Below are 16,587 nucleotides of genomic sequence, written 5' to 3'. Positions count from 1 at the left end.
TAGCTGGCTTCAAAAAAAGCCACTTGAGCGACCGATACATGTTTTATAATATATGAAAAGGTTTGTATTGTCTGCATAGCAGAATAATGACATCATGTCGCCCCCGTTTATTTCATTTAAAAACAATCTGAAACACAATATTTCCAATGGCATCATAGTGGTAGCAATTGTCAATTTACATGGTAAAACTCAATTACTTTATCATTAACACTATAGATAATACATTGTTTTTGCCAACTGATGTTTTTTCATTAAGCTATGCTTAATATAAGCAGGGTAAATATATTTTAATTTGCAACCATTAAAATATGTAAGTTCATCCCGCCTCGCTGAACAAAAACATGAGCTAAATTTAAGGGAAAATCTCGAGTTCTTGAGTTGAAAAACGCACTCGCTGATCAATGAATCAATTAAGACCCCCAAAACAATCTTTTGCGTGTGAAACGAAACCCTCTTGACTGATTACTCCTTTGAATCACAGCAGACCAAACAGCCTGCAGTCATTATTTTGTTGCCGTCGCTCCCCAAGCCTGCGCCGGCGTTTCCATCAGAGAGACGGGGGGGTCACGGGAGTCCAGGCCAAAGGCAGTCGCCCATGTAGGGCAGTGTCATACTCAGCTGTGTCGTGCCCTTCTGCTGCAGTGGCGCTCTGGTACATGGGAGAGCCAGAGGAGGGCACTGTGGCGGAGTGAGCCGGGCTCGGGTAGTGGCTGCTGGGCCCTCGGAGGAACTGGGAGCTCAGGCTGCTCATCCCCCCGTTCTGGGACACGTGGGTCAGGGGCGAGTTGCTCCCAGGCCACAGGCTGGTGTAGTGACTACGCACAGACGTGGGGAAGAAAACGTCTTAGTCGGCACTGCTTAGGGTGCTTTGGAAGTGCAACTTAAAGGTGAAATGTCTAAACTCTAGCAATGATTTCTGTTAAAACATTAAAACAATTCAACATTTTCCACTCTGCCTAAAAACAAGAAATGTATAAAATGACTTATTTTTTCTCCATCAATTCTGTCTTTTCATTTCTCACTATAACTATTAAGTTCACTTCGTATATTTATCTTAATTGTCTATTTTAAACTTAAACATCCCAATGCCTTGTGGGCACATTTGTCCTGCTTTTATTTTTCTATAAATGAGTTCCTGTTCACGTCAGCCTCCTTGTGGCTGTGAGTTGGGGTTATGATTTCATTTGGTGCAGTAAAAATAAACACAAGACAAACCTAGAGTTGGCAGAGGTGGAATTGTGGGCCATGTCCATCATACTGGAGTGTGTTGGGATCTGAAGACTGGGCCAACTATCGTGACTTGAGAGCATGGAGAGACAGGCTGCTGAGTTATCCGAGTAGCCGACTGCAACACAAGATGAAACCGCTGGGGTTGAGCACAAGTCCCCCGACGTGTCAAATAAGATATCCATCATAACCTGTTCATCTCCTAGTGGGATTCTAGACTTCATCGCCCCCTGATAAGGTGTGAATATGGTCTCCATGCATTCCTTGTCTAAAGCCCAAATATTTACAGCTTTGTGGCTCCGCTCGCACAAAAGCCAGAGGAATGCAAGACATTGTGTGCTCAGCAACATTTGTTTGCATTTCTTGTTAATTAGCGGGCACTGAAAGGGAACACTCACTGGGCGAGTTGGTGCGGTGGCCGTAGGGACTGGTGTAGGGAGAAGAGCGGTGGTTCCTCAGGGTGGAGTAGCGCTCACAGCCGTGGGACGGTGAGAAGGAGATGGGGCTCCCAAACTGACTGTGAGGACTGGCAGGAGGGCAGAGAGGGCTGGAGCTCGGAACGAACCAACCACCTACTGGTTCCACAGACGAGAAGAGACGTGAGGAGACCGTACCAGGGCCTAAAGAGTGTCCACGATACATGACATACATGACATGACAGAAAAGGCTCACATTGAGAATAAGTTGACTGCTGGTTTTCAATGGCATCTTCCGTGATGTCTTTGTGGTCACTTCTGAAAAAGAAAACGAAATGATTGATGGCGTACTTTAAACAATGTTGCACTAAACCTTTAGACGCCTAAAAGACATCAATAATATTTCATTTTGTGAGAACAACGTGGATTTTTACCTCTCTTTTGCATCTAGGAAGGCCTTGGCAAAAGGGTTATGCTTTATTTTAAGAGCAGTAATCTGAAATCCAAACATAAACGAAAGAAAACAGAATTGGGTTTTTATTCCAACGATAAACATCATAACACATAAAATGCTTTGCTTAATCTACGCACACATTCTGCGCGTCTTCAAATACATTATTGATGCTTTCACAAATGCGCTTGCCAACCTCTTCGTTTTGGTATGCTGTTACTGCTATGAACTGTGTCTCTGGGAAAGAGTGGCTGGAGATCATCCTCCTCGGGCCTCCAACCCGCAGGATGTGAATACGTGGCTCGTATTTGTGCAATGAATTCAACATTATCTGGAGGGGGAGAAAAAACGGTTCAACGCAAGGAAGGTTATTTGTTTGTCAATTTCACGTGTTTCTTATTTTGAAATGACGGGATTTTAGAAAGATCCCGGAAAAGACTGAACTGTTCCCTCCGAGAAATGTGTTCTACTCACCTGACCTGCTCCATTAAGCTTATTGGTGAGTTTGACTTTACTAAAGGAGACCGGAGCTTTCATCCAGTGCGCCCCGAAGTTTGGAGAGTCCGGGTGGATGTACACGCAGCTGGGGGTTTGAGGCTCGGGTTTCCCACCCGGGATCCACTCCCCGTTCACATATTTCCACCTGTGATTATCGCCGGACACGAAGTCCAGCAAAAAGGAATACATGGCGTTCGGGTCCAACCCAGACACGTTTACTTTCAGCACTGGGAACATGCGCCTTGATAGAAAGAAAGAATGATCTACATTTAATGAATCCATTCAACAGTTAATATTCATTCATTCGTATTTTATTTGATCTGTGCGTTTGTATTCGACCTCACCTGCCATTCTTGGTCACTATCATTTCATTCGTAAGATCCTTGAATGTCCGCCAAAGTTCGTTGTCGTCCAGGGATATTTTCAGTCCCTTCTCCGTGGGGTCTCCCTTCTCGCTGCCGGCCTGCAGCTCGCTCTCCACGGCACTGAGGAGGTGGTCCACCCGGTTCTGACTGGCGCCCGTGGCCATCCTGTCCTGAATTGATCCAATCACGGTTCTTATTGGAGAAAAACAACAACAACAACGAAACAAAACAAAACCTCTGTCCCGTTCTTGTGTCCACACACACAGACAAGCAGTTATCTCCGGACACTTGCACATTTATGGGCCGAGGAGAAGCTCCGTCTCAGGATGGGTGTTTGGAGCAGAGATGGTTGGCTCATCTCCTCTTTGATCTTTGCGGACTGGCCACCGATTGGTTCACAGCAGCCGCGGGCCTCTCATTGAGACGCGCAGGGTGGCAGCTTTTGGAAACGCGCTTTATTACATCGACCTGTAAACATTGACACTCTGATAAAAGCCACACCTGCAGAAACCAAACCACTGTCGAGCATAGTTGGCCTTCAGTTCCTGGGGTCTCAGATTTAGATCTAAAACGTTTTATGTTGCTTCCACTTTATGAAACTAACGTTTCAAATATCAAAATATACGTTGTTGATGCTGTGACCGATTTGGTAAACCAGTTTGGATCATTTTAGAGAAACCTGGGACATTTTCAGTTCTGTGTTTGATCAATTAGTTGAAAGAAGACGCATGCACTCTAAAATGAATAAATCAATACATCCATTTCTTTATAAGTAAACAAATGGAAATCCAGTCAAGTTTAACAACCACATCTGTAAAACGTATTTCTGATCACTGCTGTTATTATAGTAAAACCTTTATTAAAAAATTGTATAAGGACTACCATTTGGCTCATAAACAATTATTATATTGTTGTTTGCCACTATAAAGGAATAAAATTGTCATTACCATCTGACATCAAAACACCTTGGCAATGTAAATGAAAATGGAAAATGTAAATTTGTCATTTGAGACATTCATATATCAATAAATACATTGCAGATAACAAGAGATGCTTTGATTTCTTCAATGAGAAATTATATAAAGATTATAAAGATTTTTTTTAAATGATCAAACATCGCAATCTTTACAAAAATTAACTTAATCTGTAAAATGCAACATGTTTTATATGACACACGTCACCCACCCACACACATGCACAATAACAAGTGACTTTTGTCTGCCACAACCGAATCAACTGAACATGATTGATGTCTCCATGCAGCTCGCCGGGGTCATTCTGCCTCGCTGCTGATTCCATGAAGACTCGTCATTGCAGACACTTGTTGGCTGTTTCACTGAGACGGCAGGCTCGGCTCGGCTCTCGGCTGCGGAGAGTCAATGCCGGGAAGCATCTACGCAAGAATGGAAAAAAAAGTATCTTGCTCATAACTCAATTGATGGGACAATATGATTTGCAACCGAACGTGTAGCACCGCAGTGTCATAGCCGCAAATAACTACTGTATTCTGGTCATTTTATTCAGTGTGACCTGTTGCCATGGTGGCTTCCAGAGGAAAAACAAACAACGGTTAAAGGCAGCTAGTGTGTGGCAGCTACGTGTTAGCTTCCATAGACCTCTGTAGTGTTGTGTTGTGGCTGGTTTGTGTTACTAACCAGATCTCCTGCCAGCTCAGTGAGTCTATATCCCCGTCCAGCAATCTGGAACAGAGTCAACAGCAGGAAAAGAAAAGCCAACCTCACTCAGTTTAAACAGCAGTTTGAAAGACTCCCTCCAAGAGCTTCTGATGTCCTGCATCCCCATTGGTTCTAAGTATTACTAAAACCTTGATTTATAGAAAAAAAGGTCAAATGATCCAAGTACATCCTTTTCTTCATGTACCTGCCTGTTGGGGATACTCTGCAATTGAGAGAGAGTAATAAACATGAACGTTTCCTTCTGTCCTGAGCCACGACACAGTGAAAATCAAACGTCCCAGGTGTCACGGCCGCTGTTATTTCCCACAGTCCTAGTGTGTCGTTTGTCGCCTCTCTTTCCCCCTGCAACACCCCACCCATCGCTACAGCAGTCACACCAGGCCACTTCCTGATGTGGGCCTGCAGCATTGTGAATTAGTGTTATTGATGTATATGGTGCTGTATAGATGCCCCCAACATTCATTCTTCAAAGGATAAAATGCAGGTGCAACTCAAATTAACTTCAGAGACCACAATCAAGTCTGTATTCAGTTTGCTTAAAAGTATTTTTTATAACATGTTGTGTAGTAAAACAATTTAAAGTTTTGCTGCCAGCCAACTGTCATAATAAATGAGAAGAAAACATAAAGCAAACTATGTGTTTTGAAAAACTTCTAAAGTGCTTGGAAAAGTTAGCAATGATGTATTGTATATCATTTGATGAGCTAGAAGATGGTGAAACACTGGTTTTGCCCTTAAATACATTTTCATCACCTAAATGAAGTGGACTAAATAAAATCACCTCAGAGTTGATCCCCCTGACTGTAATATAAGGTTCATATTTTGTGAATATCTTATGGTACAGTGAGGTAAAGTAAAGGGGAGGTTCTTCCCACACATGCTTGCTGTTGGTAAGACACTCAAAGCCTGCCTTGACACCTTGAAGGTGTCAATGGGTGTGGCAGACCTGACCGGCAGCAGAGGATCTGAGGTGAATAATGCTCATGCATAATCATCGGCCTTCACCGGTCTTGTCCGGCCACTGTTTGCCTTCCCCTCTCTCCCCCCTGGAAGGCTGGCCCTGTGTCTGCTTTCACACGGGGGTGAGAGAGACATGAGTCCCGGGTGCTTGTCTCTCTATAGACTCGTCTCAGCACCTGAGTATAACCTCACAATGTCACCAGTCTCTCTCTCTCTCTCTCTTGATCTCTGAAACCACTGCAAATATTTCTAAATTATTGCTCTCTATCCCATTATTTATCAAGTTTCATGATTTAAACAATAATTCATGTTTTGCTACTTGTGTCATTGGCACAGTGAGCAGTTTCATCTTTTCATACAACTCTCTACACAAAAGCAAATAAGTGTGTTGTTTGTTAAAAGCATCATTTGTAAGGTGTAGCCACATGCACCAAGCAAATTGTGGAAACAATTGACCTCTACTCCTGGGTGCATATATATATATATATATATATATATATATATATATATATATATATATATATATATATATATATATAAATTTACAGTTATCAATTATACGATTCAACAAAAACTATTAAAAGAAAGGCAAGAACACTCAAAACTTAGAGATATTTAAAACCTGTACTGCCAATATTGTGTTTACTGTGCCATCAACAGGGAGTTTTTACTTTTTAATCGTTTGTTCATCGGATTAAAACCCAAATGTTAGACATAAGAAAAAAACTCATATTTAGACTGTGGCTAGTTGCTATGCTAACGGAAGGCCCTCCTTCCGGATCAATCAGCCACCCTTCTCCCAGAAAAGTAGTCCTCTAGACAACAAACGTTTGGATTTAATCCAATGACCAGACCACCAAAACACACTCATTGTTTTCCTTCCAAGCCGTCAGAGCTGATTTCTTTGTCCTCTCATGTCAAAGAAAAGTGCAAGTGGTACGGTCAGGCCTGGGCTAGCTGCATACCCCTTTAAGTAGACATTTGTGCAACAAAGAATACGACATCCCAATACTGCACTCCTCACATTCTGTCAATAAGGTTTTTCATTTTTTTTACACTTTAAATTAAATTGCTGGCCTGATCTTACAAATTCCACCTACGAGGAGGAGGAAATAGAGGAACTGACAAGGAAAGGTAAGATGGACTCAACGAGATGTCCTCAGAGATGTGTGTTGGTTTGAGGAGGATCAGGGCTCCGGGGTAGATTTGCCTCTCATGGCCTTTGGTGAGTGAGATTGTTTCCTCTGTAGTTTTGACTAAACGTCTGCAAAAACACACAAAACAAAATGGGAATTCTAAAAGTAAACACCTTCAAAACCTTTTATTTCATCCTCACCGCAGAGGTGTTTGAACTTCACGCAACATGCCGGCTTGTTAATATATTCCTAATGGTGTGCTATTTCCAAAGAGTAGCCATAGTGTGGTGCAGCTCACACCCAATAACACTGAGCACTCGGGTGACAACACACTTTGTCTTCTGGGTGCAAACTGGCTCCAGGGAAGACTCCTGAGCAAGGCAGCGTTTACTCACAGGACAGTGGGTAACAAATCTGTACAAACATTAGCTGCACTGGAGGCAGGTGGGGGCTCAGGATGTGGACCTGTGCAGTAGTGGTGCTTAGATGATGACACGTGACACTGCAGAAGCTTGATTATGAGAACCTCTGATGATTTGTTGCCTGGCCAGATCCCACAAAATAAGAGACAACTAGACCAGCCCTGAAAAAGCTCCACTCGTTGAAGTCAATTCATAGTAATAAACATGATATGGTCTGGTGAACTAATTTTGTAGACCTGTAATACATACTTGTGAAATTCAACACGTTGAAGAGAGACCATGACCAGATGGCCACAACGTTAGCAAACGAGTCCCTAAACCGTCTAATAAATCATAGCATTCATATTAAGCATAAGAATAGGCACAAAGTAGAACAGATTTGATGAATTGGCTCGTTGCTTAAAAGTATAAATAAGGATTTGACTGACTCCATATTTTTGTCTTCTGCTCTAATTGCTTATATATTTTGGGTATTTCTTACGGATGTGGGGAATGTGCCTGTGGCACAGGGCGCTGCTCGCCAGGTTTGTTTGTGCGGAAGTGAGATTTCACTCTGATGGAGCACTTGTCAGCGAAAGCCTTTACATGCTGTCTTACCAAGGTCCTAATGTCCCAGAGCCGATGTGCCGTTCCACGGTGGCATCATACATGCTGCTACGAAACTGTGTTCGGCCCTAATCGACAAAAAGGGTGACAGTTCCCAACACTGTTGTGTTAAAATAAAATAAAATATTTCAAAGGGCTTCGAGATAATGTTTTTTTTAATTACCATTTACTATCATTTCAAACAGAAAAGGGAACATTTACTAGTATTAAATAGAGTAGTTACAACACTGAAACAGTTGAAGTGACCGTTGGAATTAGTTCAAATTGATGTGCTGAAAGAAGCATAAAATACAGTTTAATTGTAAGTGCTGAAGGAAGTGCAAATGCAGAGTCAAGAGCCACTTGAATGCAAAAACTAAGACATTTTAATTGAGAAATTGAGCTGGAAGAGTTAACTAAAGCAAAAGTATTAGTATTAGTGGCAGTTCAATTGCATGAAATAAAAAAACATTGTTTCTTAAAGAAACAGTGAACAAAATCTTTGCTAAAGTTGGCCTGCAGATTGTCTCGTATGGAGCGCTGTTTGCCTGGAAGCCCATAAAGCTTTAGATGAGAAGGAACTCTCCAAACAGTTCAACATCTGCTTTCAGTGCTGGCATGAAGTAACACCAGCAGCCCAATTGCTACACGTCTTTGGTGGTGGGCATCATTACGACATCGTCCCTCAGGATGATGTTTGTCAAAGCCACCGTCCGAGGAGAGGAGTCTGTACAACCGCGGGGTCGGCTTCTGTTTGGTCATCTCACTTCGACGTGAGTAATCAGCTCTCTCCTCCACGAGGGTCAGCGCTAGACAAGCCAGCCGGGGAGTCTGTGTTTGTCCTTAAAGGCAGAGCAAACAGAGTAGACTCTGTCTATGGCCTGGAGGCCCAGCACCACGTCCCTGCCGCCCCTCCACCAGCACCAGCTGCATCTTGGACACATACACTTCTCAAACACATGATGTACTGTCTTCGGTATCATTCTTTATTTAAAGACATTCTTTATTTAAATACACTCCTGCATAATATCATTATATTATACTACTATTAAAGTGTCACTTGAAAAAATGTCCAACTATTGCTTTAAAAGTACTGAATGCTGCTAGCTTTAAAATAAAGGCAGCAGAGATCACGATTGTATGAAAAGAATAGTAAATCCAGGGTAAATACTCACATCTGACACAGACACAAATCAAACTTAATACAGTTTATGTTATCTCCACCTGCATTGATCTTCATCTCCTCCATCTTCAGCAGTGCAGAGATGCATCTCTGGGATCCTGTATTCAAGTTGCAGGTCTGCTTTCCCGCACTTTTATCAACACACACGCAAAATCACATCTACTGTTTTGAGGAACACGCTTTTTGTAGATCAACAACCTCAGAAAAAAATAAAATTGATAAAAGTCACCCCAGACAAAAAATTGATCAATGACGTCTTAAAGTCAATGTGTCACAGTGCTGGGACACAACCTACCAGGTAGTAGCTGGTTTTGGGGAGGGCCTCCAGGTATGAGTCATTGAGCTGCAGCTTGGAGATGGATAATGTTTCTGCAGAATAAAAGGGAAGGAGGCAGACGGACAGGTGAAGAACCGAGACAGAGTGTTGCAAGATAGAGGTTTGAAGCGACCCCTCCCTTATTTCAGGGGGCAGGGAAACACACACAGAACAAATGAGCACCAAACACACAGGCACAGGAAGCCATTAATAGCAGCAAGGACCTATTAGGCCCCAGCAGGTGTTCTTTCATTCGCCTGCTTTGGTCCCGCCTCACCTCTGTGTTTGTGACCTCTTGATAGGAGCCGAGGAAACAACAGGTAGTTTCATTTCCTAAGCAATTTGAAGCTAGAGGTCCTCCAAAGTCCTTTATTGTGTCCCCCCACCAAGTGCAAGTCATTGGAGGACATTTACATCCTCCTGACGAAGCACTGCTCTTACAGGAAGGGCAGATGATACAGGATCTCTCTCATGTTGGACCACCTCTATGCAGCCACTCTCTGAAGCTTATTGCTCCTTTAATACCTTGTGACAAGTCAGTCAAAATCAAAGCCAACCGAAGAAGAAGAAGTAGTCAATTTGCTAAAAACAAACTAGAAAATGCATTTCCTGCTGAAAATGTGTTGGTAAGCATAAAGCTGAAATTCATTTCAGCAATTTGCTTAAAATACAGAAATGAAAAAAGCTGAAATCATTTGTAAACATTTCTGAGAATTGTAGTAATATAAGGTTTAGGACTAGTTATAGTTGTAATTAGTTACTCCTGTAGGGTTTCCCCTGGCAAAGAGATCTCAGGCGAGGGACCAGACTAAGAATGGCTTAAAAAGACTCGAAAAAATCAAACAAAATAGAGGAGGGTGGAGGTGGAGGGCTCGGCGGCAGGGGTCTTAGAAAACATTCTAAGTTACTGCGTGCTTAAAGCAACACTGTAAAGTATTATACTGTGTAAAATTCCTGGGAATGTTACTCATTGTCAGAAATGTCATAAGTTGCAGATTAATTGTTATCTTGTTTAAAATGGTAAATCGTATTTACATGAACTTAAATAGTAAACTATCTATAAATGAGGGTTTTAACACACCTGCTGCTTCCCTAAAGTCTTTGTTCTTTCCCTCCTCACAGGTTCCTGTGGATGGAGGTTACATCTGATGGAGGTTTCCCTGCAGTTGTCCTGATTTACACCTGGCGTACTACTCTCAATATTTGAATATTTTTTGTTGTAGGAATTGAACGTACTGTACATCTTTAAGTTGTTCTTTCTCTACACACTTACTCCTCCGCTTTTCTCCCTCAGGTTTTGCCCAGGTAAAGGGAGTTTTACCTGTGCCCATGTGATGGTTTTAGGACAGGATGCTGCATGTTTACAGACTGTAAAGCTCCCTGAGGCTTTTTTTTTAATTTTGGGTTGGACAAAATAAAATCATTTGAATTGAATAAACACGTTGACCAGCGGAATCTGCAATTGAGGCAACTCCCTTAACACAAATAGTCATCGAGTGACGATGAAGGAGAAGAAGCTGATTTCAGGTATAATATCCCGGTTGAAGTGACTCAGAGCCAGATCTCGTTACACAATGTGATCTAATTCTTTTTAGTAAACTGGGGGTGTGACAAAGGAACATTAATTCTACTCACTTTTAAGGCAAAGTATAGGCTAAATAATCATACATTTTATAGTGCTTTACATGTTGCTACTGAAAGACACTTTACAGTAAAACCAGCACATTGAGCACATGAACACAGATACAGCAATACGACCAACACATAAATCAATCATATTAAAATTAAAACAGAGTGTACAACTTTCCTAGTAATTAGATATTTTTAAATCCTTCCGCATTCAGTTGGTCCGCGATTGTCTGCCAGGCTTTTTCTCTCTGTTTAATTACAGCTGCCATATTCCTTTTTTGCGTATTATATCCTTCACCTCCTCATATATTTGATCCGTTGCTGATCAGCGGGTAAGAAATATGCTGCGTGCGGCATCTTCTCCATTTCAGTATCAGTAAATCTGTGATCGATAGCGTAGTCTACTTAAAAAAACCCTGGACGTGCACTTATCCCAGCTATGTGCACCTGAATCGACTTCTCAGCCCAACTCAACCGATTAATCCGCGTTGAGCGGGTCACACTAAGTTGGCCGGAGTATGGGCCAATACCGGGGTGCTCTGGAGGCAGGGCCAGCCAATACTCCGCCCCTCACCTGCAGGACAAACAAAAAAAAGGTGAGGGCAAGAGGGACACGTAACACCCCCACACATACAAGTCCAACCAAAGGTTTGGACAATCATTTATTTATAATGCACGAGACAGGGCATCGGCGAGTACATTTTCAGAACCCTTTTTATGCGCAATCTCCAGGTTGTAGTTCTGAACAATCAGGGACCAACGCATTAGGCGGTGGTTACTGTTGTACATCCTGGAGAGGAAGACTAGAGGGTTGTGGTCAGTGAAAACCTTTATAGGTTTACCAGTGGAGACAAGATATACTTCAAAATGTTGCAAAGCATACAACAATGCAAGAGTTTCTTTCTCTATTGTGGAGTACTTTAGTTGGTGTTTGTCAAATTTCCTTGAAAAGTAGGCCACAGGATGGTCGATGCCCTGGAAATCCTCCTGTAGGAGTACAGCTCCTGCTCCCACAGCGCTGGCATCAACTTCTAACTTAAATGGCAAGGAAAAGTTTGGCGCAGACAAGACAGGGTTACAACTGAGAAGCCACTTGAGATCCTCAAAAGACTGTTGGCACTCACTAGACCAAGTAAATGGCTTCAACGGACTGGTAACTGCAGTCAATGGGGCGGCCACCGTAGAAAAGTTTTTACAAAACCTGCGTTAGTACCCGGCCATCCCAAGAAACCGCCGCAACTCCCGCCTGGTGGTTGGCTCAGGAAAGGCAGCGATTGCAGTGATCTTTGCATCCGCAGGACACACCTGGCCTCGACCAACCTGCTGACCTAGGTACAAAAGAGAACCCCTCCCAAATTCACACTTTGGGAGTTTGAGAGTCAGAGTTAGACATTTGAAAACGTCCCTTAAGGTAGCCATGTGAGAATTCCAATCATCAGAGTATATAACAATGTCATCCAAGTATGCCTTACAGTGTGGAACATCTTGCAAAACCTTGTTTACAAGTCTCTGAAAAGTAGCAGGCGCATTGCAGAGTCCAAAGGGCATTACTGTGTACTGAAGAAAACTGTCTGGGGTGACAAAAGCTGAGATCTCCGAGGCACGTGGGGTTAACGGAACCTGCCAGTAACCCTTTAACACGTCAAGTTTACTGACATACTCTGCTGGACCGACCTCATCGATACAGTCTTCAATAAGAGGTAAGGGATGTGCATCGGGGACAGTCACGGAATTCACCCAACAAAAGTCAGTACAGAACCTTTGACTGCCGTCGGACTTTGCATCCAGGACACATGGTGAGCTCCATGAACTGGAGCTGGGTACAGCGAATCCATGTTCCACAAGGTAGTTCACCTCCTTCCTCATGCATTCCCTCTTTGCAGGATTAACTCGATAAGCATGCTGTTTGATGGGCTTCGGGTTAGTCAAAACAATGTCATGCATAAGGACAGAAGTTTGAGAGGGTATATCACCAAATAAGCATGGGAAGCCAGATATTAAATTCTCCACATCACCACGATGGTCATCAGGCAGGTGGGACAAAAAGTGAGACAAATCCGACACAATCGGCAATGGCGCACCACGTCAGCCTTGAGTCCTGGCCAGAAAAAATGTCGAAGGACTCTATTATAAGTTTTTGTGATACCTACATGTCCAGCCCACGGGTTGTCATGAGCCATAGACAAAACCTGAGATCGATATGCCGTGGGGACAACAACTTGATAGATGGGGGGGACTGGAATGTAACCTAAGTCATTGCCACTCCAATGGCGAACCAGCAACCCATGATCCATGAGGTAGGCCACTTTCTTTTCCTTAGCATCTTCAACACTGAGAACAGATGAAAAACAGTTTTGTGTCTTATCACTCTGTTGGGCTGCCATAAACTCCTCTCTTGTGGCTGGCAGCTCCACTGCCTCCATCCTTGAGATACCAAACTGCTCATGGTTTGATTTAAACACTGACTGATCCTCCGACCGAGTTTCAGTACCAGACGGCTGATCTACAAAGATGAATGAGTCAGACAGGTCAGCTCCGTATTTCTTGGTCTGAGCCCTTGTGACTGCACAAGCCGGGAAAATCTCCGAAGAATCTTGGCTGTCACCAGCAGGGTCTGTTACAACAGGAACGTCCATGACCACAGGAGTTGAACTCACCTTTCCCCCAGCAATATCATTACATAAGAGGAAATCAACACCAGCAACAGGCTTGTCAGGGAGTACTGCAACATCGAACCACCCACTAAGTAGAGGACACTGAAGATGGATTCTATGTAGTGGCGCAAGTATATTAACCATCCCAACCCCCCGGAGTTTAACACTAGACTGACAGGAGGTAAAAGATGACAATGGTAAGACCCCATCCCTAATGATTGACTGAGAACCAGCTGAGTCTCTCAGTAAGGTGACTACTTTCTGGTCTTTTGGATTGCTAGTTAACGACACAAAGCCTTCAGAGATAAACGGTTTGAAACAAGGATCAGGTTTATCCTTAACGTCCTCAGACTGTTCAGTAACAAGCGTTGGAAGAGTTTTAATCAAACACACATCCTTTTGCTGGGAAGCTAGGGAAGATTGCTGTTTCCGTTTCAACGTCAAACAGTCAGCAACAACATGGCCTTTTTTGTGGCAATAGAAACACTTACGGTTCTCTTGTGTGTGCGACCAGGGTCCTTTTGCCTGTTCAGAGGCAGAATGACCAGAACCAGGTCTGGTTGAACGTGAAACAAAAGTTCTGTCAGATCGAGGGGCAGATACAAAGAAATTCTTATGTGTTAGCACAAACTCATCTGCAAGGACAGCAGCCTTGGATATTGACGACACCTTCTGGCTCATTCAAGAACATCACCACCTTATCTGGCAAAGAGCCTTTAAATTCTTCCAACAGAACAAGCTGGCGAAGTGACTCAGTCGTTTTTGACATCACTGGCGGCACACCACTTATCGAAGAGGGTGCCCTTTTCCCGTGCAAACTCAACAAAAGTCTGATCATTAGATTTTCTGTGATTCCTAAATTTCTGCCGATAGGCTTCAGGAACAAGTTCATAAGCACGCAAAATGGCCTCCTTTAATGAATCATACTGCAAACTATCTTGTAAGGAAAGGGCAGAGACTACCTCTTGTGCTTTTCCAATCAGTTTGCATTGGAGGAGGATAGGCCACATGTCCCTCGGCCAGTCGAGTGCGGAGGCTATTCGTTCAAAAGCACTGAAATATGAATCGACTTCGGCCTCCCGAAATGCTGGCACCAGAGAAATATTTTTACTGACATCAAAACTTTGCTTACCGGCTACCGTTTAGCAAAAGGTGTCGACCAGTCGCACATGTTCAACGAGTGACTGAAGGAGATTTTCAGAGCCTCAACCTCAAGTTGCTTTAGTCTTACTTCTTTATCCGCTTCAATTTCTAACTTTCGTACCTGTAGGCGGAGATCATACTCTGCCTTACGCATGGACTCTTTTTCTTGGGCCTCCAGCTGAAGGCGAGTCAAGCGAACCTTCAGCTTGGAACTTGAACTGAACCCCGGAGGGTGTGAAGGAGAGAAAGGATCAAAACGAGGTAACGTAGCTGGCGCAGACTTCCCAGCACGGTCTGCAGGAGGTGTGAATAATGCTGCGGTCTCCTCGGCATTCTGAGACAAAACCCCTGCTGTAGAAGAAGGAACATCATTAGTTGAAACTTCAGCCACGGACTGGGCAGGACTAAGGACATTTAAATCAACTAATTTTTCTAGGACCTGCGTCTTTATTTCTTTCTTAAGTCCGTACTTGTGAACAGTAATATCAAAGTGTGCTGCGATACACAATAAATCATCCTTGCGACACAAATCAACCTTTTCAAAAGAGGGATTGTCAACAAAATCTTGTTAATTGAAACTCATTTTCAATCACATGCCAAACAAACCCCATGTATAATTTCCCATTGGTTGTCAGAAGAAGAAAAAAAAAACAGGTATATCCCTGACGAGCCCCCACTTGTCTAGTCTAGTTCTAGTCTAGTTCTCCCTGGCTGTTGGAACAGTTGGTCCTTTATAGTGGGGCCTACCTTCATCAGCCTCATGAGCCGCAGCTGAGCCGCTCGTTGTCTCCCGGGGGGGCGGGGCGTATCCCCTTTTAGTCACCTGACCTTGGTGCTGATTGATGCTCCTAGGGACCTGCACCCGTGGGTTGCCACAAGGTCTACAAAATTAGTTCACCAGACCATATCATGTTTATTACTATGAATTGACTTCAACGAGTGGAGCTTTTTCAGGGCTGGTCTAGTTGTCTCTTATTTTGTGGGATCTCGCCAGGCAACAAATCATCAGAGGTTCTCATAATCAAGCTTCTGCAGTGTCACGTGTCATCATCTAAGCACCACTACTGCACAGGTCCACATCCTGAGCCCCCACCTGCCTCCAGTGCAGCTAATGTTTGTACAGATTTGTTACCCACTGTCCTGTGAGTAAACGCTGCCTTGCTCAGGAGTCTTCCCTGGAGCCAGTTTGCACCCAGAAGACAAAGTGTGTTGTCACCCGAGTGCTCAGTGTTATTGGGTTGTGAGCTGCACCACACTATGGCTACTCTTTGCAAATAGCACACCATTAGGAATAAATTAACAAGCCGGCATGTTGCGTGAAGTTCAAACAACTCTGTGGTGAGGATGAAATAAAAGGTTTAGAAGGTGTTTACTTTTACTTTTTGTTTTGTGTTTAGGTTATTAAAACAAGTGTCTGAACCAGAGAAGATCTTCAGTGGCAGCCATGAGAAGGATGCAATTGTGCAAATGTTTCCCAAGGTTAGTGTCAAAACCACAGAGGAAACATTTTCACTCACCAAAGGCCATGAGAGGCAAATCTACCCCGGAGCCCTGATCCTCCTCAAACCAACGCACATCTCTGAGGACATCTCGTTGTGTCCATCTTACCTTTCCTTGTCAGTCCCTCTATTTCCTCCTCCTCGTAGGTGCAATTTGTAAGATCAGGCCAGCAATTTGATTTAAAGTGTAAAAAAATGAAAAACATTATTGACAGAATGTGAGGAGTGCAGTATTGGGATGTCGTATTCTTTGTTGCACAAATGTCTACTTAAAGGGGTATGCAGCTAGCCCAGGCCTTTTCTTTGACATGAGAGGACAAAGAAATCAGCTCTGAGGGCTTGGAAGGAAAACAATGAGTGTGTTTTGGTGGTCTGTTCATTGGATAGTAGCTGCCCGCATCCAGTT

At 43.4% G+C, this 16,587-nt stretch overlaps 1 protein-coding gene across 3 annotated transcripts; it reads right to left on the bottom strand.

Annotated features, from left to right (window-relative positions):
• Positions 1-547: 547 nt before the first annotated feature.
• Positions 548-3,135, bottom strand: tbxtb (T-box transcription factor Tb). Of its 3 annotated transcripts, none has more exons than XM_062566673.1 (8): positions 2,937-3,135; positions 2,569-2,833; positions 2,291-2,425; positions 2,078-2,139; positions 1,900-1,961; positions 1,620-1,802; positions 1,216-1,345; positions 548-815 (listed from the first exon to the last, which is right to left on the bottom strand). In XM_062566673.1, the coding sequence occupies exons 1-8, from the start codon at positions 3,119-3,121 to the stop codon at positions 548-550; spliced, it is 1,290 nt and encodes a 429-aa protein (XP_062422657.1). In that variant the 5' UTR covers positions 3,122-3,135. The 3 variants fall into 3 exon arrangements, with proteins under 3 accessions (XP_062422657.1, XP_062422658.1, XP_062422659.1); XM_062566674.1 differs by having other exon boundaries at positions 1,620-1,799; XM_062566675.1 differs by lacking the exon at positions 1,620-1,802.
• Positions 3,136-16,587: the final 13,452 nt, after the last annotated feature.

The sequence above is a fragment of the Pungitius pungitius genome, chromosome 13 (assembly GCF_949316345.1).
Source record: "Pungitius pungitius chromosome 13, fPunPun2.1, whole genome shotgun sequence".
In the NCBI taxonomy this organism is placed as follows: domain Eukaryota; kingdom Metazoa; phylum Chordata; class Actinopteri; order Perciformes; family Gasterosteidae; genus Pungitius; species Pungitius pungitius.
Note: the sequence above shows the minus strand (reverse complement) of the source record. Positions and strands in the feature narration are given on the sequence as shown.

Excerpts from the sequence above, each read along its gene's own strand:
- tbxtb (XM_062566673.1), bottom strand. The coding sequence starts at position 3,121 with ATGGCCACGGGCGCCAGTCAGAACCGGGTGGACCACCTCCTCAGTGCC. Across the intron at positions 1,803-1,899 it reads GCAGTCAACTTATTCTCAAT|TAGGTGGTTGGTTCGTTCCG; the intron begins GTGAGCCTTTTC and ends CTGTGGAACCAG. Across the intron at positions 816-1,215 it reads TCCACCTCTGCCAACTCTAG|TCACTACACCAGCCTGTGGC; the intron begins GTTTGTCTTGTG and ends GTCTGTGCGTAG.